This window comes from Setaria viridis, chromosome 1, assembly GCF_005286985.2.
Source record: "Setaria viridis chromosome 1, Setaria_viridis_v4.0, whole genome shotgun sequence".
NCBI classification, from domain to species: Eukaryota; Viridiplantae; Streptophyta; class Magnoliopsida; order Poales; family Poaceae; genus Setaria; species Setaria viridis.
In genome coordinates, this window is record NC_048263.2 from 37,486,305 (window position 1) to 37,506,363 (window position 20,059).

Consider the following 20,059-nt stretch of genomic DNA (forward strand, 5'->3'; position numbering starts at 1 on the left):
TCGTCGGCGCGGCCGTTGGGGAAGACGTCGTGGGGGCAGCTGGAGCTGCTGCTGCAGTGGGGCCGGCCAGAGGCGGCGGGCGAGCGGAGGCGGCAGGGCTGGCTGGAGCCATCGGGTCCGGCCGGATGAGGCGGGGGCCGGCCGGAGGAGGATGGCGCCGGGATGAAGTGGTCGGATCCAGGACCTCCCCTACGGCGGCGGGCACGGCGGTAGGAGCCAGAGGCGGTGGGGCCACCGGAGACCGTGAAGGTGGAGGCGGGGTCGAACGGAGGCGGGCACGACGGCGGCGGGTTCGGGCGAAGGAGGGGGGGAGAGAGTGAGGGGAAGGGGCAGGGGGGAAGTGGTCCGGGGACCACTTTTTAGTCCATTTAATCAGTTTTAGCCACCCTCAAGTGACTAAGAGCAATTCCAAGAGGCTGCTAATCTTACCCCAATACCTTTTTTAGGAAAAAAGAGAGAAAAAATGAACTCCAACAATCCACCTAAACCTTCCTCAATTTTTTAGCGACGCTAAAAAACAGCCTGCCACCACGTATATTTTAGCGTTGGCGTTCCTCCCCCAATCCTGATTCCCACACGCCCCTTCCAATGGGCCCAATACGATGACGTGGCCTGTGTTTGAAACATTGGGGGCTATTTATTAGCGATCTGCTGTGGACTGATATGTTTTTGGGGGAAATTTTTTTAGGAGAACCCCCAATACATAGTTTTGGGGAAGAATTTTTTAGGATATTCTTGGAGTTGCTCTAAAGAATTATAAGGGTGCTAAATTTTAGCACTTGAGTTTTAGCCCACCCGTTTGGGAGCACTAGTGACTAAAATGGGGGTGCTAAAATTTAGCACCCCTCCCAAACACCCCCTATATATGTTTTTTTCTTCGTGCCTTTCTGGGCCTGATCATCCAGCGGTGTGTGTGTGTGTGGATGACGATGATGACGGTTAATGTCTCTAACGTGGGCCGGCCTCGGATCGAGATTGGTCGTGGGTCAGGGAACAACAATTTCCAGGAGAGGATGGGCTGACCCATAACACATTTTGATCCAGGCCCATAGTATGCTTGTAGGACGGTTCTCGGGCTTGGCCTTTTGATATTATCATGGCGTCCAACTCGGGCCCAACCCAGAACAGGAGCAGCGGCAAGCCGTGAGAAGCGGATTAGCCGAAGCCTGGAGCGGAGCGGTGGTGCCGTGGCGTCTCCGCCTCTCTCCTCCCCGTCGCCCGCAGTCGTGCGCCACCGTCTCCGCCGCGCCACCCGCAACCCTGCTCCGGTTTTCGTTCGATCCTCCCATGCCACCACTCCTCTTCTAGTTCCTCTCCACATGCTCAAGCTAGCGATCTAGGCCGCCGATTCCTCAACATTCTGGTCCCCCGAGATGTACCACGCGATGCGGCTGCGCTGCCTCCTCATGCACCCACCGCTGTGGAGCAATTCCAGCTCCCTCGGCATCTCCGCCAGCGGCGTCACCGGAGGTTGCTTTGTCAGGAGGTTCAGCGCGGTCGGGGCGCCGCGGCCGCACGGCCCGTCCCGGCGGCTGTGCCGGTTTTACGGCTCCAAGGGCGGCGTCGGCAGCGCGGAGGCGCATGGCGCCTCGGCGGCCTCGTCGGCGCCGGGGAGCAGCGGCAGGTGCATCGAGCAGGAGCACGCGCGGCTCGGGGAGAGGGACCAGCAGGAGTGGCTAAGCGGCGAGAGGTTCCTCACGGGCTGCAAGCGGCGGGAGTCGCCGTTCCTCACCAGGCGGGAGAGGTTCCGCAGCGAGTTCCTGCGCCGCGTCGTGCCGTGGGAGAAAGGGACACTCTCGTGGCAGAATTTCCCGTACTACGTCAAGTGAGACGCGCGCACCATCTGTTCGACGTTTTGTTTGAATGAAGCTAGCATTAGTGAGATGACGACTAACTAGAGAATGTCTGCCTGTTCCTTTTGTATTGCAAGTGAGAACGCGAGGCAGCTGCTGAGTGAGTGTGTGGCATCCCACCTACGGCACAAAGGTGTCACGTCAGAGTATGGCTCGCGGCTGGAATCCTCAGGAGGGAGGATATTGCTCCAGAGCTCGCCAGGTATTAAGCAGCAAGGAGGAAGATACTTAGTGTTGCTGTAAATGCTTGGGTTGTGAGATTTGTTTAATGCAGGAACTGAGCTTTACAGGGAGAGATTTGTTAGAGCTCTTGCACATGAGTTGCGGGTACCGCTACTGGTTCTGGACAGCACCGTTCTTGCTCCATATGTAAGATACTACATGTTTACAAAGTATAAGGCATGTTGCAACTTGCAAACCTAACATCTCAAGTGACTAGCAGGATTATGGGGAAGATTACTCAGAAAGCGAGGCGGATGATGAGAATGCTGAGTCTGAGGATGAAGGCTCAGAATCTGAAATGGAAGATGAGGGCGACGAAGATTGGACAAGTAACAATGAAAAGTCTGGTGAAAGTGACGATGAGGATGCTCTCAAATCTGTGGAAGACCTGAAGAAGTCTGTGGATGACCTAAAAAAGTTGGTCCCTTGTACTATCGAGGAATTCGCCAAGGTGATCTATTTTTATACTCTGTCCAATTTTATAAACAATTACTTTTGATGTTTATCCTTAAACAAAAACATATATTTTTTCTATGTTCTGAAAACCTTTCCTGTTTATTGTACATAAAAAAGGATATCGTGCCATTTTAGTGTCTTTGTAGAAAGAAGGGGGAATCATAATGTTAACGATCTCATGGAAAGTGAGTTTTAAATGAAACTAAAAATACAATTGATAAAATAAAACTGTTGTACTACAGGATGTTTGAGAGAACTTCTCTTGTGAGTGTTGTATCATGAATTTCTTTTTAAGCAGGCTTAGGTTTTTGTTTTTGCTCTTCCCTTAATAGAGAAAAGGCAAGGAAACCATCACTTTCTATTATCTGCCCTCGTCAATGATATTCCTTACATAAATTTCGGGCTTATAACTCTCTTTCTCCCCCTTCTTATTCTAGAGAATTGTTGGTTCTGAAGAAAGTACAGCGTCAGAATCTTCTGAAACTCCTGAGTCACCAGAGGACGAGAAAAGGCCTTTCCAAAGAGGTAGTTTCCCATGATCTTTTTTTTTCCTTTGGACTTTACTTAATGGACCAAAATTTGTCTTGACCACATCGCATTTTGCATTGAAAAATAAACTGCTACCGGTTGAACTTAACCAATGACTGCCTGAGCATATTTGAGGCTTGGCCCCTCTTAATTGTCTCCGGTTGGCACATAGCTGCACAGCTATGAATCTAAACCTGCTTCATCTAAAAATTCTTTGGAATCATACATAGAACTTCGGCTCTTTGGATGTTGGAGTTTAAATCTCATTTTTCTATTTTTGTAATACTGTTTTGCAGGAGATCGGGTCAAGTATGTTGGGGATCCTGCAGTTTCTGAAGCAGATCAGAGGTTATTGTTGGATGTTGATTCTCTTCCTTTTTATTTTCCCGTGTCATGTTAAACTTCTGTGTTCATTTTAAGTGTGTACTAGTAACCGTGACGAGCAATGCATGTTTAGATGATGATGATTAGGGCTTAGGCGCTACATTAGTGGTATTGGAGTTATCTATTGGTTGTGCTGAAGGTGAATATGGGCAACATTAGCAGCGTTAATGTTATTTATTGTTGGAGGAAGGTGCAACACGAAGTAAACAGGAACCCTCGGATGCGGTTGAATAGATGGATAAGATTAGCCTGTGTAGATTAAGGTGGGTGGGTGTAAACTGTAAACAACAAATAACCGTTGTGTTTCATATCAGTATATATGTTGATCCGAGTTAACTTGCCTGGTCCTTAGCTTGGCACCATGACTTGGGTCTTGACTCATTTATCTTTGTTCTGTTACTCAAATATTGAACAACGGTGGTTGATTTGGGTTTGGTCTTATGGGTGTGTGGATAGTTCAGCCTTGGTATGAGCAAGTGAGCATGCATGCATGTGCTGGTATAGCTGCATAGTGATAGATTTTTCTCCACCATATTTATGAAACTAGGAAATAAACCTCTGTTCTGGTTTCATGAATGAAGATATCACAATAAATTTACTGTACTTCATGCTAAAGTTCAGTTTCTTCACATTAACACTGATATGTACTGTATATACTATACACAGGATCATTTTGGGGAAAGTACCTACTCAAGATGGCTCAAGAAATGCCTATACTTTTATTAGCGGCAGGTGGGTGGATATATCATTCTCACATGGAACATGATAAAATGGATTTTGCACCGCACCTAATTCCAGTTCTTGCCTCCCTTTTGTATATTATTTATCCATGTCAATGTTGAAACCTAATCATGATCTTCCCTTTACCAGTAGAACTGTTGATATTACAATGTAGACTTGGTGATGTTTGTAAGCTGAAACATTCATTGTTAGTAAAATGAAAGAATTTATTATATGATTGAATATTGGCCAACAGTTTTATTTGGAACATGCTGAATATCTCATGAACTTACCTTCCAATTTGGAAAGTATGTTAGTTTAGGAATGGAGTTTCTCTCATAGGCCAGCTGTTCAGGCAACTTTGCATTCTGAATTTGAGTATTTTGGGATTTTGAAAATCTGTCCTCGTGAAATGTATTGGCAAATACCTGATTGTGGTTCCTTAGACAATTCCATCTCTATCTATTGTTATGATCCTTTTTTGTGAGCAAAATTCTTTGCTGTTGACATTCTACTGTGCATGTTTAAACTTTTACAAGCATATCCACCTTTGCGCTTGTCATGACGTCAAAATAATTATTCTTGTAGATGAAGATGAACATTTCTAACTCTAATAATCACAGGACTTTATCAAATGGGCAGCGTGGAGAGGTATATGAGATCAATGGGGATCAGGTTGCTGTAATATTTGATCCTCCTCCAGAGAAATCACATGATGGAGATGAAGATATAACTAGCAAGGAGGAAAATGCTAAACCAACGATTTACTGGGTTGATTGTATGCCTCTATTCTGTATCACTGACAGTTTTTATTTTGATCTGATATTTCCATCACCTTGATTCCATCTGATTTCCTTGTGCCTTAGCTCAGGATATTGCTCATGATCATGATACTGAGTCAGACGATTGGCATATCGCACTTGAAGCACTTTGTGAGGTGATTAAACAAAATATATCTTGACATGCATGTTTTACATGAGTTTTGAAAAGATGATGCTTTGCATATGTATATGACAACCACTCCTCACTACTTGTTTCAATCCTCCAATATTGCTGTTGTGTTGTTGGTTTCATTGAACATATTTACCTCTCTAGATGGACTTGCTAATTGAACTTTTTTCTGGCTAGGTTCTGCCATCTCTACAGCCAATAATTGTCTACTTTCCAGACAGTTCCCAGTGGTTGTCAAGAGCAGTCTCAAAATCAGATCGCAGAGAGTTTGTGCAAAGAGTTGAGGAAATGTTTGACCGACTTACTGGACCAGTTGTATTGATATGTGGGCAGAACATACTGGCAGCAGCATCCAAGGATAAGGAACATGTAAGATTTAATAACTCTTGCTTCTGCTTAGTTTCAACTTAAATAAGCAGTTTGTTAGTTCTTATGCATGTTATGAACATGTACAGCCGGCACTGATGTTCCACAATCTCTCTCGCCTATCGTCACTGGTAATTATTTTACATTATTCAAAATGTTTATTGTCCGGTACCTTTTTGTTGTAACCTTGATTTATTTTTTTCCTTTCATTTATGATGCAAATCTATATATCATCTCTTCAGTACTTGCATCAGATGTCTTTCTTAACTTTTTTAATGCAAGTCATGTTTGAATAGATTTTATTGTTCTTATATCAAGGGTTTTGGTCGATTGTTTCCATTCTTTTGGTAACTAATGCATGAGCTTTTTGTGGTTAAATTGTTGTTTTCGTTTTGCATGGCAAGTTGTCCATAAGACACCAGTAGTTGGTTTACATTGTGAAGCGTGATTGTCTAGCAAGCTCATTTATGTCCATTTTATCAGTTATTAGCACCTTATTTGCAAATGATGACTGGTGATATATGTTTTGCATTCCATAGAGAGGCTAGAGAAACAGAGAATGTGGGTCATTACTCAGACATGGTTCATGCCTGGATGTAAGGGCTATTTGGTTTGATGACAAAACTGCCACCCCAAACTTACTGAAGTTTGGCAATAACAACTTTTGGTCACCAATTTGGCAACCCATGGGATTGCCAAACTATTGCAAGGAAATGAACTAGATTTTCGATTGTGAAAAGAGTCTTACCAAAGTTTGTTAGCAAACAAAATGCTTACTGAAATTGGTCGACATTACCAAAATTTGGTAAGGCAAGCAATCGGAACTCTTTTGGCATAGAACCAAACAGTCCCTAAACCAGCTTGATTTTACATTGATTGAACTTGTTGTACCCAAATGAAAACTACTTACAAAATGTAGTTTGCACTTTTCACAAATTGTGAAAGCTGTATATTTAGCCTTGTTTTGCCATTTCTTTTGTACTGTTTGAAAGAACTGCTTTCTTTTCAATATTTTCTATGAAAGTTTAAGTTTATCTTCTCAATTCTCATATTACACAATCAGTATGACTCATTTGAAATGTTTCTATGCAGCCATCACCATTGAAGCGGCTGGTAGGGGGCCTCAAGGGACAAAAATATTCCAGATCCAGTGACATATCAAAGCTCTTCACCAATAGTCTTACTGTTCCTCTTCCAGAGGTAGCATCTTTTGCCAATCCGATTTACAAAGCAGCACTACCAAATCAAACTACTCTCTCCATCCCAAAATATAAGCACTTGAATTGCAGTGCCAGTCCGCATTTCAATTACAAGTGTCCTGTAGCTTGAGGCTCAGAGCATACAGCCTCTTAACTTCTTTTCTTATTTATTTTGCATACAGGAAGATGAACAACTACGAGTTTTTAATAATCAGATCGAAGAGGATAGAAAAATTATCATTTCAAGGCATAACCTCGTTAAATTACACAAGGTATGGATGCATATCTTGCACCTCCCATCCATCTCCTGCATTCATGCAGGTTGCCACTTCTCTTATGTGGTTCTGACTTCATGCAAGCCATTATTGATTCATGCAGGTGCTTGAAGAGCATGATCTTTCTTGCGTGGAGCTTTTGCATGTGAAGTCTGATGGTGTTGTTTTAACAAAACAAAGTATGTCTACTCAAAATTTTCAGGCCATGCCTGAGCTGGACTTTCATACATATGATACCAGTTTATAATTTTATTACTGGCTTGTCTTCTGCTGGTTCATTGCAAGAAAAATTTGGAAGGAAAAATAATTTTATTACCAACTATTTTGACAATATTCTTATTTCCTTTTTCGGGTTAAGTGCTTCTGTTCCTGTTCACGAGAACTACTATCATTACCAACTTGAAGTGCCACTAACCCTCAACAACTGCGACCAACTGTACTTGCTTCCTGTTTTCACCTAGGTGGCAGGTTTGGGACTGGTTACCTTTATGTACTAGAATCCTGGTGCCAGATTAATGTTTTCACAGTGAAGCTTTCATAATGGCAGCATGATGTTTCTACATTTGAATATAATGTAAAATTCAGTTGCATGATGAATCAGTGAAAGTTCTTGACACACATGCATGGGGAATGAGGGGGGCTGAGATATCCAGCAAACACTATAGTTGGTAGGGTGTAGATGGAAAAGTATTAAAAATATTCGTTATCCTAATTTTACATTGCAAAAGTGCACATGTTGAAAGAGCGAAGTGGGATTAAGGGCTACTTGAAATATAGTTAACTGTTCCCATTGCCAGTCCTATGTACCATATGTGGGATGAGTACTCAATGAGTATGTTGTTCATTGCAGAAGCGGAGAAGGTCGTTGGATGGGCTAGAAGTCACTATCTATCATCGACAACCCTTCCTTCTATCAAGGGTGACAGGTTAATAATTCCCCGTGAGAGGTACATCTGCTTCACATTGAATATTTCTTTTAGGGAAACATTGGATATTGTTTTAGTTGGTCATTTTACTTAGGTTAATCTCTTACTGCTAATGTTTTAACGTTTATTTGAAGTCTGGATATAGCAATAAAGAGACTAAAGGAGCAGGGTATTACAACTAAGAAATCCTCTCAAAATCTGAAGGTATTCATTCATTTATCTATCCCATAAAGTTAACTTCTCTCCACCTTTCTATAATATATCATAGCTACTTGTCCTATATGCCCATCCAAACTCGTAACTTTTTTTACTTCAGGTTTTGGCTAAAGATGAGTATGAACGCAATTTCGTTTCCGCTGTTGTACCTCCGAATGAAATTGGAGTGAAATTTGATGATATTGGCGCACTTGAGGATGTCAAGAGGACGTTGGATGAGCTTGTTACTCTTCCGATGAGGAGACCTGAGCTTTTCTCGCATGGAAATTTATTAAGGGTATGACTTGCTTTACTGCTAGATATATTTTTTTTGCTTCTCCTTTTCTGCTAGAAATATCATGGAACCCTGAGTATTGCATTTAAATCATTGTTTTATACTAGACAGAAACATAAGTCACTTCATATTAGCATGAACTCAGGTTAGGTGGGAAGTAATTAGTTATTTCAGTATTTTCCCCCTTGATTTTATTTGAAAGGAATACTTCAAAGAAGCTGTTGCTTCAGAATTCTTTTTCAAGCTTCCAGAAACATGTTTCATAACTTAAGGGTTATGATGTGTTGTTAATGACCACATGCTGTAGATGTCAATTGATTTCTTTCAGTGTATGCTGTTGCTACAGTAGACAAGATGCAATAACAAAAATTGCCTGCCTCTTTTTGGAATAATCTCATTCCCATTGACGCTGCACTTTTACTGCATCCTCTTGCACTCTAGTGAAGTAATACCAAATATACCAATATTGCTAACGAGTGTAAGCATAGTTTATGTGGATGCATTCATTACGTCCTCATAGCCTTTAGCTAGTTTACTGTGATTTACTATTGGACATTGGGCTATTCATCTGCCAAGAAGTAATTGCTGAGTCCTTTTGGCAGTAGATTGTTATCTTTTTTTTTCTTGACCATGGGGAGAGACTCCCAGCTGGGCATTTTTAATTGTAAGGTGGAGTACCAAACCCTGGCTGGCCAAGAAACTTACTGAAACCAGTTTCTTAGGGAGGTACCCTGTACCCACAGATTGTGAACCCCGGGTTTGAGCTCGGATGTCTGTCCTCTCAACTGGAGGCATTAACCATCCAAGCTAGTGCTCGGTTTAGATTGCTATCGATTTATCATACATAACTGCATATTTATTCACCTAATTGTATTTAAGACTAGTTTTATGATAATTTCTTCTCAATGCTCAATTGATGATTAAAGCATAGCAAATTTCATATGCATGCAGAAACAAATTTTAGCGTTCAAGTCAAGCAGATGAACCAAACACAGAATCTTCAATTAAGTTAATCTGTGGTTCTTAAATAAACTGTTTCATATATTCCAAAATGTGGAGATTGTGCAATTGAAGTACACACTTGTTGCAGATAAACAACCTGTGGAGATTCTGCAACTAGAATCACCACTTTCATGGTTCTTAGACAGTTTGTTGCTTGAGCTCCATTTTCTAAATGTTGAGTTCTATCAATTAGTCTACTTGTCATATTTATCTTATCAGTTCTGCATGTTTGAATTGCTCTTTAGTGCTTTACTGAATTTCTGACAAGGACCCATGTGGGCCTTCTCAGCCCTGTAAAGGTGTTTTGCTTTTTGGCCCCCCTGGGACAGGAAAAACGCTCTTGGCAAAAGCCCTTGCAACAGAAGCTGGAGCAAATTTTATCAGCATAACTGGTTCTACACTCACATCAAAGGTAATTTCATTTGACTTTTGTCTTTTTATGGACTTTTTCAATTATTTTTAGTTTATGTAATCATATGTAAAGTGAATTATAGCTGCAAAGTAAGATTCATAATATTTGTTACCTGAACTATCATTTCTTGCAAAAACATTCTAAAAGATTGTATAATCCATGTTGCTGAGTAAACTGTGAAGGTGTTCACACTGTGAACACCTGAAAATGATTTATGAGTAGAACAAACATTCGATCTTTATTTTTTTTTGTGGATCAACAAACATTCATAAACTTTCAATCTTGATAGTTTCTTCTATGTAGGCATACATTTTTGGGTTGGCCATTGACTTTGGTAGTTAGGTTCTTTGCTTCATATAAAGCTACCAAATGGTTTCATGACATACATAAACTTTATTTTGTGCAAAGATGGATCACAACAATTTTTGTTAGTTTTTAGGGGAAAAAGTTCAGTTATTAAATATTTAAAATAGGTTTTGTCTGGTTGAGGCATGGAGACACTCCTGTCTTGGACAATGCAGGGTGTGAGCACATCCACGTGTTTGATTGAACTTATGGCGTGAATAAAATATACATGCAGGATAAGTGGACCCAACTTATGATAATGTCTCCCAAATTTGCCAAATGCAAGATTTTTGTTTCATGCTGCACTCGATTGGTGCAGGCTTGCCTAGTCACCCATTGTTGACTGGTGACTCAGTGGTTGAGCTAAAAATTGGTGGTGATTTGTGCCATTAGTGATGGCTGGTGATAGCTAGTGATGGTCTACATGGTCATTGCTATACTGCAGTAACCAATAAATACTGCCAATAGCTGACACTATTAATATTTTTGAACAGAATTTTGGGTTTTCTCAAATTGAATTGCTTATGTTTATGACATCTAATTGAACACAGAAAGCACCATTTTTGTACCTTTCGAAAGAAAACCAGTTTTGTCAATTCATACAATTATCACATAACAGCCAGGACCATCTGCAGTAAATCACACATCAGAATATATTAGCAACAATGAAATTCTTATACCCTTGTACAGGCAACCAAAGAACTTGCATGATCCTAAAAACAAGATGACCATTGACCAGCACTATCCCATGCATATATGCTAGCTCATTTTCCAAGCAAGTACTCCCTTAAAACTATATTTTCTTTAAACAGTGGTTTGGAGATGCTGAGAAGCTCACGAAGGCCCTTTTTTCCTTTGCGAGTCGATTAGCCCCCGTCATCATATTTGTGGACGAGGTATGTTTACTAAAAGAAAGAAGACACAAATGCTTATGTACTCTTGAACCATTTATTGCCATTTCTTTGGCTGAAGTTTTGACAAGATTCAACATACAATGGTTTTGCACAACCTCTTGGTATGACACAGTTTGGTTGTTATAGGTTGACAGCTTACTTGGTGCAAGAGGAGGTGCATTTGAGCACGAAGCAACAAGAAGGATGCGGAACGAATTTATGGCAGCTTGGGATGGTCTCAGGTCCAAAGAGAGCCAACGGATCCTTATTCTTGGTGCTACAAATCGTCCATTTGATCTAGACGATGCTGTGATACGGCGTTTACCTAGACGGTAACATCTAAATCCCTGTAATGCTTCTGACATAGATTTAAGTGCTTGTCTGGCAAGATGTTCATCAGTTCCATCATCTACAGGATATATGTTGACCTTCCAGATGCACAGAACCGAATGAAGATTCTGAAGATTTTACTTGCTAAAGAAAAGTTAGAATCTGATTTTAAGTTCGATGAGCTTGCAAATGCCACAGAAGGTTATTCAGGGAGCGACCTAAAGGTACCAAACTTGAGAAATCGTTACATTTCTGTTTCCTGCAATGCAGAAGAATGAAATCGGTCGTTCTGTTTTATCTTTTTGAGTCTATATGCAACCATTCACTCTTCATATCTGCAGAACCTGTGTGTGGCTGCAGCATATCGGCCTGTTCACGAACTTTTAGAAGAAGAAAAGAAGGTGCTCGTGCTCTTCTAAACTGTTACAAGTGTAAAATTTACTTTCAGTCTCTTGGTTCCTGACATGATTCCCATCTTTTCTAGGGAGGTGTGAGTAACGAGAGCAGTTATTTGAGACCGCTTAAATTGGATGATTTTATACAAGCAAAAGCTAAGGTATCTATAACCCGGATTATTTTATTGTAACTCTTTGTTTTTATTTTATTTTAACAATGGTTATTTTCCCAACTCAGGTTAGCCCGTCTGTTTCTTATGATGCAACAAGTATGAATGAATTGAGGAAATGGAATGAACAGTACGGGGAAGGTGGCAGCAGGACAAAATCACCCTTTGGGTTTGGCAACTGACATTGCAGTAGAGATTTTCCAACCCTGTATCATCTGTACCATTCATAGATGCCTGTTCTAAAATAGGAAATCAGTCTATTTTGTTTTCACCTAGAGCCATGTACAAACAACAAAATATCTAATCAAATGCCAATTTTCCCTGCTATCTATCTACCTAAATACCGGAAGGTATTGTCAGTGTGCAATCAGAAAGAATGAACCGTCTTATCTTATACATTAGAAAATGATGCGACTGAGCTGCAATCTTCTTCGAATGAACATTAAGCTTAACAAGATGTAAGTGGCTCCAGAGTTTTCTGCTTATCTAATCAAAGTCTAATCCTCCGTCAGTACGGAGCCAGTCGATAGTAGAGCTTCAGTGTATCGATTCTACAACGTAGCCAGTCGATGGTTCGAACCCCCAGGATGTTGAAAGATAACTTTCAATCCTTTCCTGTTGAAACAGAATTTGAACTGCTGCCAGAAGAGTTTTGTATTGTTGTTTTGCCCTCGTATTGGAGGAGTGTAGGTTTAGTTCTTCATACCTGCGAACTGTGTGCAATATTCAACTGGCGTACAACTGAACTATCATCTGAGTCGTCCATGACAGAGACTGAGAACACGATCCCTCAATTCAGATATCAGATTACATCCACGCAAAGCGGAGTAGTTGGAACAAACGAACGTGGATTCTGCAAATCGCGTCGTTCTCAAGCCGCAGCACCACATGCGTCCGAATCCCCCAAATTCGTGGCCACGGCATTTGGCTCACGCCAGCATTGATGGGGTCGCATTGGGCATCTGGGGAATCTATTTCTGTCCGTGCAGAATTGCAGATGCACAGTCATGCTCCAGTGGCAATGTTTTCGCGTCCTGGGCAATCATGCTGGCTGGGCGGGCAGTGAGCAAGTGGGCACACCATGATTGGTACAGTACCACTTTGATATACTAGGGTTGATCTACGTACTGCAGCTCTGCAACAGTCTTGTACTGTTTGTACAGTGTCTCTTTCATTTTGCAGCTGAGGGGATTGTTATAGTGTTCGCTTAGCTCCACTTTCTTTACTGACAAAAAATGTGAAGGTCTGCTGTCCTATTCACTTGTTCAGAAGCAACAGTCTGTCCATTTCTAGATGTCCCTCCTAGGCTTCACGTGACAATTAACGCTACCTGTAAATGTACTGCAACTATGATGCCTTATATTGGGAAACATTAGCTTCCAAAGTTCGATGGCTACGGTTGGGAATCGAGTTGTTTTGTTTTTTCGTTAAAAAGTTCCAACTAAGAGTGGACTCACCTATGTGAACACACGCGTAGAAGTCGGAAATGTTCATACCCCTCAATACATGTCCGCTCTTAATTGGTGGAAAGATCAAAGATAAGGAGATTCGCCGAGGCCACATGCGCTGTGCTCTTAATTGGTGAAAGCCAAAGTCTGTGGCCAGATTTTTTTTAACTTTTTACGGCTGTGTCTCAATGCCTGGTTAAATTATCACTGTCTCTTTCCACACGGAAACAAGTTGAGTACATATGTACTGCAGTCATCAATGCCTTAGTCCAAAATTTGTCAGTGATCCTCACTCTGAGAGTCCTGTTCGTTCTCTCTGCAAGACCATTCTGCTGAGGTGTCTTCGGCACTGTCTTCTCTTGCTGGATACCATGCATTCTGCAGTATCTTTCAAATAGTCCTCTATACTCACCACCATTGTCTGATCCGATGCATTTCAGCTTTCTGCCAATTTCCCTTTTAATCTTGGCATGGAATTCTTTGAAAGCATCCAATACATGATATTTGTTCTTCAAGACATATGCAAAGATCTTTCTAGAATGGTCATCAATAAATGTGATAAAATATAAAACCCCACTAACTGAGTTCTCTGTCATGGAACAAATATCAGTGTGGATAAATCAAGAATATCATTTGCACGATGTGGAGTAGTGGATGTACGAAAAATAACCCTATGTTGTTTACTAGCTAAACAATCTACACAGGATCTCAAGGTCATACCTTTCACCTTAGGGAGTAAGTTCTTGTGAGCAAGGGAGTGCAACCCCTTCTCACTCATATGTCCAAGCCTCTCGTGCCACAATTCAATGCTGGAATTTGTCTCAGCAACATTCACTTGTTGCTTGCATAGCTTGATCTTGGTCACATAAAAACATCCTTGTTTATCTTCACGAGCCACAATCAAGGAACCCTTGGTGAGCTTCCATTTTCCTTCACCAAAGTGACTACCAAGTCCAACATCTTCGAGCTTTCCCACAGACATCAAATTCAACCATTCAGGAACATGCCTCACATCTTCAAGTATCAACTTGCAGCCTGTACTTGTCTCAATACATACAGTGCCCTTGCCAACAATGGTTGACGAATCTCTGTTTCCCATCCTCACATAACCAAATTCACCACTAGTATAGGATGTGAAATACTTCCTGTGAGATATGAGATGAAAAAAGGTACCCGAGTCCACTACCCAACTCAAATCATCATCACGAATAGCACTGAAATAACTATCATCTTCAATAATGAGATAGTCCTCACCGGCTGCAGTTAGTGCTAAATTTGTCTCACCTTTTTGCTCAATTTTTTGCCTTGTTTTGCTACAAGCTCTCTTTTGTAGAATCTGCACTGATTTCTTTTGTGGCCTTCCTTACTGCAATGATAGCAAATAATAGGTGACTTTGGACGTGCCTGTGATCCCCTAGATTTGCTTCTGCCATGCTAAATTTTCACTTGAGTTTGATCACAGCTTTCTTCTTTATTTTCAGCAACATATGCATATGACAGCAAATTGTTGCCCTTTTCTTTTCTTCTGGCTTCCTCATTCATCAGGCTGTTCTTCACCATCTCAAGAGTCAGCTTACCATCTAGAGCTGAATTGCTAAGTGACACAACAAGCGTGTTCCAGCTGTCTGGCAATGAGCTCAACAATAGCAATGTTTGCACTTCATCATCAAGATTTATTTTCATAGCTGTCAGCTGATTTATGTGGCCTTAGAAGACATTCAAGTGTTCAATAATACTGCTGCCATTTCGGTACTCTAGCTTTGCAAGCCGCTTTATCACTGAGACCTTGTTCACTGCTATCTTCCGCTCATACATAAACTTCAACTTTTGCCACACCTTGAATGCATCAATGTCATTAGCAATATGGTGGAAAATATTATGGTTGCACTCTGAAATTTCGTGGCGCTCTCTCTCTTTCCATAGGCTTCTTACTTTTCTTGTGCTAAAACCACCCAAAAATTGGTCCACACGTTTCTCTTACATGTGGGCCTGCTCAGTAGGAGCTTGCCCACGAGGATTTTCCAACAGTTGGTGGCGTGACGGTATTGCTACTCTGAAGAGTTGGTTCTGGATCTGACCAATCCACCAGCTGCCATTTAGTCGTGTGGTTGGTGGCTTAGTCTCAAGCTCGGGCCGGTCGCTTAAGTAATAGGAAAAAAAGGGGCACTCAACAGTTGCCAGATCCCACTGTCTGAAGAAACAGGAGCGGCGTGCCCCTACACCCCCACTTTGTTTGGACTTTTATCCTCCCACAAATTGCAACAGTGTCATGGAATATGCTGTTATCGCTGTGCCATTGATATTCTTTAATTAACTACAATATTTGATGATTCTGTGATCCTTGATAAGCCCGATAGGTCGGCATGCATTTGTTGATCAAAGAACATATATGTACGATGCTGCTCTGTTGATCACTGTATTCCGGATGCTTTTTCCTTGAAATACTATCCTCGAACTCTGTTGGTAAAAAGTAAGTTCCAGAAGAAAAAGATGGAAGGGCGATGAAGTATTCCAACCTATTTTTCGAAGCAGGCACCAGGGACGGCCCATGCGTAATGTGTGATCTTTTCTCGGATGTTCGATTGATTCCGGATAAGGCCACCGTACGATTCCGCCGAGATGCCCCCTTCCCACCAACCGCGTCAGGCTGACGTGGCACCCCACGGTAGGTGACTCATCCCCGTACTAAATCCATTAGCTAGATTCCCAACTAACCCCTCATACTTTCCTGACTAAAATACCCATTGCTCAAACGGATAAACCGAGGAATCCTGGTCTTCAAAATTTTAAGAAAATACGGGGATGCTCGGTAGTGCCGGCTGCCGCTACAGGCCCATTTCACATTTTAGTGCAGATCATTATCCCTAAGAAAGACAAGCAATCTCATAGGACAAATAAATTACTGGAGCAGGTGGTTAGAGTACAACATCTAGCAAACCCGAATTCGACTCCCTGTGGGAGCGAATTAAACGGATCTGATATAAAAAATATTAAAAATAGGTAGGAACTTCCCTGCTAACTTCGATAAAAAAATTAACAACTACTAGCACCTCAGAATGCAATTGTCTTGTCACCAACCAGAGCTTGATCGTGTGCTCTCCTATCGGCTTGTCACCAACCAGAGCTTGATCATTTGCTCTCCTATCGGCTGGGCGGCAACCAGGGGCAGAGCTAGAACTGCAGCCGGACTTGGACTGGACTAGGGCAAATTGATTTTACAATGAGATAATGATTTGATTTGAGGCTATTTGAGCTGATTTATACTGCATAAAACGTGGAAATACATGCAGTTTTATGAGCTCGTCCCGAGCTACAGCGTGGACAGCCTGGGGCCTAGATCCGCCCCTGGCGGCACCTGCAGCTGTGCGCTTGCTGCCGAGCAGCTGGGCTATTGAGCTGCAGCCGCTATTAAAAAGCTGAAGCGAGCACACCTGCAGCAAACATATTTCTCGGAAATCTGAACAAACTCCAACATAAATTCATTCCAGCGTAGAAAACTGGGTTTTTGGAAGGCCATCATCCAAATCAAAGAGATACAAACATTTCACCAAATCTTAACTGTCAACATCCTCCTCCTTTCATACGTTCAAAAGATTCTTAAAAATCAACCATTTTTTTCACTAAACAAACGTGTGGCCCCGCGTGCTGGCCGCGCACCTACCACCACGGATCACATGGTAGCCTGGTAGGTAACCAAAGGGTAGTAGACATGTCAGGTCAAATGCCAAGGGCAAAATGGTAATTGGACCCGAATTTACGCAACTACTCGGCATCGTGTTCCGGCGCCCCACGTCGCGACGCGCACCCGGCGCTATTTGGACGTCCCCACATTTCCACCGCTCCCTTCGCCGCCACCAGCTACCACCTCCTGCCCCCCTCCTCTCTTCATTGGAGCTCTGAATCGCAGCAGAGATCGAGCCGTAGGCCGTAGCTGACTGGTCGCCGCGTCCCCCCTCTCTCCCGGCGTAGCAGCAGAGCACCGCCCGGCGAGCGAGCAATGGAGGCGGGGGGCGTGGGTCTGGCGCTGCAGACGCGGGCGGCGGGCTTCGGCACCGGCCGGCGCCGGGGCGGGCTGCAGTCGCCGATCGGCAGCTTGAGGGTCGCTGACCCGGCGGGAGCAGCGGTCGCCGTGCGGGCTCGCGGGTCCAAGCCCGTCGCCCCGCTCCGCGCGAAGAAGTCGTCCGGGGGTACACGGTCTTCGCCTCTCTGTTTTTTTTCCCTTTATGTGTGGTCTGATCGGCGTGATTCGTCATTTTTTTTTCTTTTCGGTCGATTTAAGTGCACCTGTTTTGTTCCATTTGATGTGAAATTCGGTCCGTTCTAATCGAACCAATGCGAATCGGGCATATTTTGATTGGCAATAGTTGTTCGGGTTGCATGGAATTGGCGTTTGATTTGGCTGAACAAGTTTGGTTCGACTTATTTCATGGGTTGGTTTGAGGGGTTCGCGGGAAAAGATCTATACTCTATGAGTGGTTTGCCTCGTCCGCGGGTGTTTCAAATTGATAAATCGGTGGGATTTGGATTATTGGAGAGAGAAAAGGAAAATAGGAAGATGGAGCTTCATGCTTATATCCCTATGGTTGATCCATTACGGAGAAATTTAGATTTATCAGAAGTTCATGGCATGCGATACGCCAAATTCAGTCAGAATATCAGATTGACATTTTCTACATGATCTTACGCTTATGCAGGACATGAAAACTTGCATAACTCCGTTGACGAAGCACTCCTGTTGAAGGTATTCACCAATATCTTGGATTCCTGATATAATCACACCAATAGTTATTCTGGAGAGTCCATTTGTTTTTCCATCAGCCTAATTTTGTCGTGTTGTGATTTCAGAGAAAATCAGAAGAAGTTTTATTCTACTTGAACGGGAGGTGTATTTACTTAGTAGGTAAGTTCTCATCCTCCTGTATTACTGTCGCTAAGGGTGTCAAGTTTTAAATGAAACCTCCATAGTTGAATTTGTGATTGACGAGCGAGTGTGTATCTGCAGGAATGATGGGTTCTGGAAAAAGTACTGTGGGGAAGATTATGTCTGAAGTCTTGGGGTACTCATTCTTTGACAGGTTTGTGTTTCTTTAAGAAAGCGAAGTACTAGCAATTTAGGAAGGTTTTCTTTAGATGTTCATGCTGATGCAGAGGTAAGACTTATTGCTCTGAATTATGTTTACAGTGATAAATTGGTGGAACAAGCTGTGGGAATGCCTTCAGTTGCACAAATATTCAAGGTTCATAGTGAAGCCTTCTTCAGGGATAATGAGGTAACAGTTGCTGAATTTATCTGCTACTGTTAACGCTCTCTGGTGTATAGTTTTGTCTATCTGTATTGGGTGCTTTTGAATATTGATTTCCCTTTCGATTTTGTTTCATGCCTTGCAGAGTAGTGTCTTGAGGGATTTGTCCTCAATGCGGAGATTAGTTGTTGCCACTGGAGGTGGTGCTGTTATCCGACCAGTTAACTGGTATCTACAGTTCTTCCGCTTTAAATAGGGTGCATTCTTTGCTTCTAATTGATCATGTTGTGATCTGTTATTTCATTACCAGGAAATATATGAAGAAGGGCCTATCTGTTTGGTTAGATGTTCCCTTGGATGCTCTTGCTAGGCGTATTGCTAAAGTGGGAACTGCCTCTCGTCCTCTTCTGGATCAACCATCTGGTGATCCATACACAATGGTAGCTACTTGTTCCTTCAACTTCTTCAATTTGTCATGGACAAAAGGTGCTACATAGATCCACTTTAAGCCTTGAAGCCCTACCCTGGATTCTTGACCTTTATTTGTGGTATCTGTAGGCTTGCTCACACTTTTTATGTTAGTAACCTACCCTGGATTCTTGACCTTTATTTGTGGTATCTGTAGGCTTGCTCACACTTTTTTTTTATGTTAGTTCTAATATGAATGTCTCACTGAGTTCCTTTTTTTGTTAGGCCTTCTCTAAGCTCAGCATGCTTGCGGAGCAAAGGGGTGATGCTTATGCAAATGCGGATGTAAGGGTTTCTCTAGAAGGTAAGGTTTTGACACCTGATCATTGTTTTTGTTCAATGCCCCATGGATTAACACGTCTGTGTGGCATTTGCAGAGATTGCATCTAAACAGGGTCATGATGATGTCTCTAAGCTGTCACCAACTGATATCGCTATTGAGGTATGCATAAATTCTTAATGCCTATCAGGCCACCACTTGGCACAATGTGAATTTCATTTGCTCCTCCCACATATCATTGTTACAACTCTCCTAACATATCACTCCTGGTCACCTTGCAGTCACTTCATAAGATCGAGAGCTTCGTCATCGAGCACACCGCTGACGATGCAGCTGGTGACTCGCAAGCCGAGTCGCAGGTCCAAAGGATACAGACCTTGTAGAACGCCGATCCTTTTTGTTGTACTTGTACCCCGTAGTGTACCACAACCTAGAGCATCGTTGAGTTATTTGTTCATTGCAGTGTCAAGAGGGTCGAAAAAGAGACCTGAAGCCTCTCATTTTGTTGTAAGTTGTAAAGGAATGGAATAAGGAAGCTAATCCGAAGTGCCCCGTTGGCTGAAACATCACTGTCTTCTTTCCTGGGTTTGCTTTTGTTTGCCCGAATGAGGTTTTCGCCCCTGTCTGCTGAACATCTGCATAGGACGTCTCAACAAACTTCTGCTGCTCCAACAACTATGGTCTATGGGTCCGCCCCCACGAG

General features: G+C 42.4%; 2 protein-coding genes across 4 annotated transcripts; both read left to right on the forward strand.

The window, feature by feature from the left end:
- The first annotated feature begins 1,122 nt into the window (after positions 1 to 1,122).
- On the forward strand, positions 1,123 to 12,244 carry LOC117838135 (uncharacterized). 3 transcript variants are annotated; one of them, XM_034718039.2, is made up of 24 exons: positions 1,123 to 1,825; positions 1,931 to 2,055; positions 2,128 to 2,222; positions 2,293 to 2,526; positions 2,969 to 3,056; positions 3,356 to 3,407; positions 4,110 to 4,175; positions 4,787 to 4,941; positions 5,030 to 5,100; positions 5,292 to 5,483; positions 5,570 to 5,611; positions 6,573 to 6,680; positions 6,862 to 6,951; positions 7,058 to 7,133; positions 7,805 to 7,901; positions 8,015 to 8,084; positions 8,197 to 8,373; positions 9,662 to 9,784; positions 10,942 to 11,025; positions 11,170 to 11,354; positions 11,438 to 11,576; positions 11,694 to 11,753; positions 11,837 to 11,908; positions 11,986 to 12,244. In XM_034718039.2, exons 1-24 carry the CDS (start codon positions 1,374 to 1,376, stop codon positions 12,097 to 12,099), a joined length of 2,967 nt encoding a protein of 988 aa, XP_034573930.1. In that variant the 5' UTR covers positions 1,123 to 1,373; the 3' UTR covers positions 12,100 to 12,244. The 3 variants fall into 3 exon arrangements, with proteins under 3 accessions (XP_034573930.1, XP_034573939.1, XP_034573946.1); XM_034718048.2 differs by having other exon boundaries at positions 2,296 to 2,526; XM_034718055.2 differs by lacking the exon at positions 5,570 to 5,611.
- Positions 12,245 to 17,162: 4,918 nt separating this feature from the next.
- On the forward strand, positions 17,163 to 19,920 carry LOC117838230 (shikimate kinase 1, chloroplastic). Its single transcript, XM_034718184.2, has 10 exons — positions 17,163 to 17,552; positions 18,060 to 18,106; positions 18,211 to 18,265; positions 18,368 to 18,440; positions 18,548 to 18,635; positions 18,754 to 18,836; positions 18,919 to 19,048; positions 19,302 to 19,380; positions 19,454 to 19,518; positions 19,638 to 19,920. Exons 1-10 carry the CDS (start codon positions 17,363 to 17,365, stop codon positions 19,737 to 19,739), a joined length of 912 nt encoding a protein of 303 aa, XP_034574075.1. The 5' UTR covers positions 17,163 to 17,362; the 3' UTR covers positions 19,740 to 19,920.
- Positions 19,921 to 20,059: the final 139 nt, after the last annotated feature.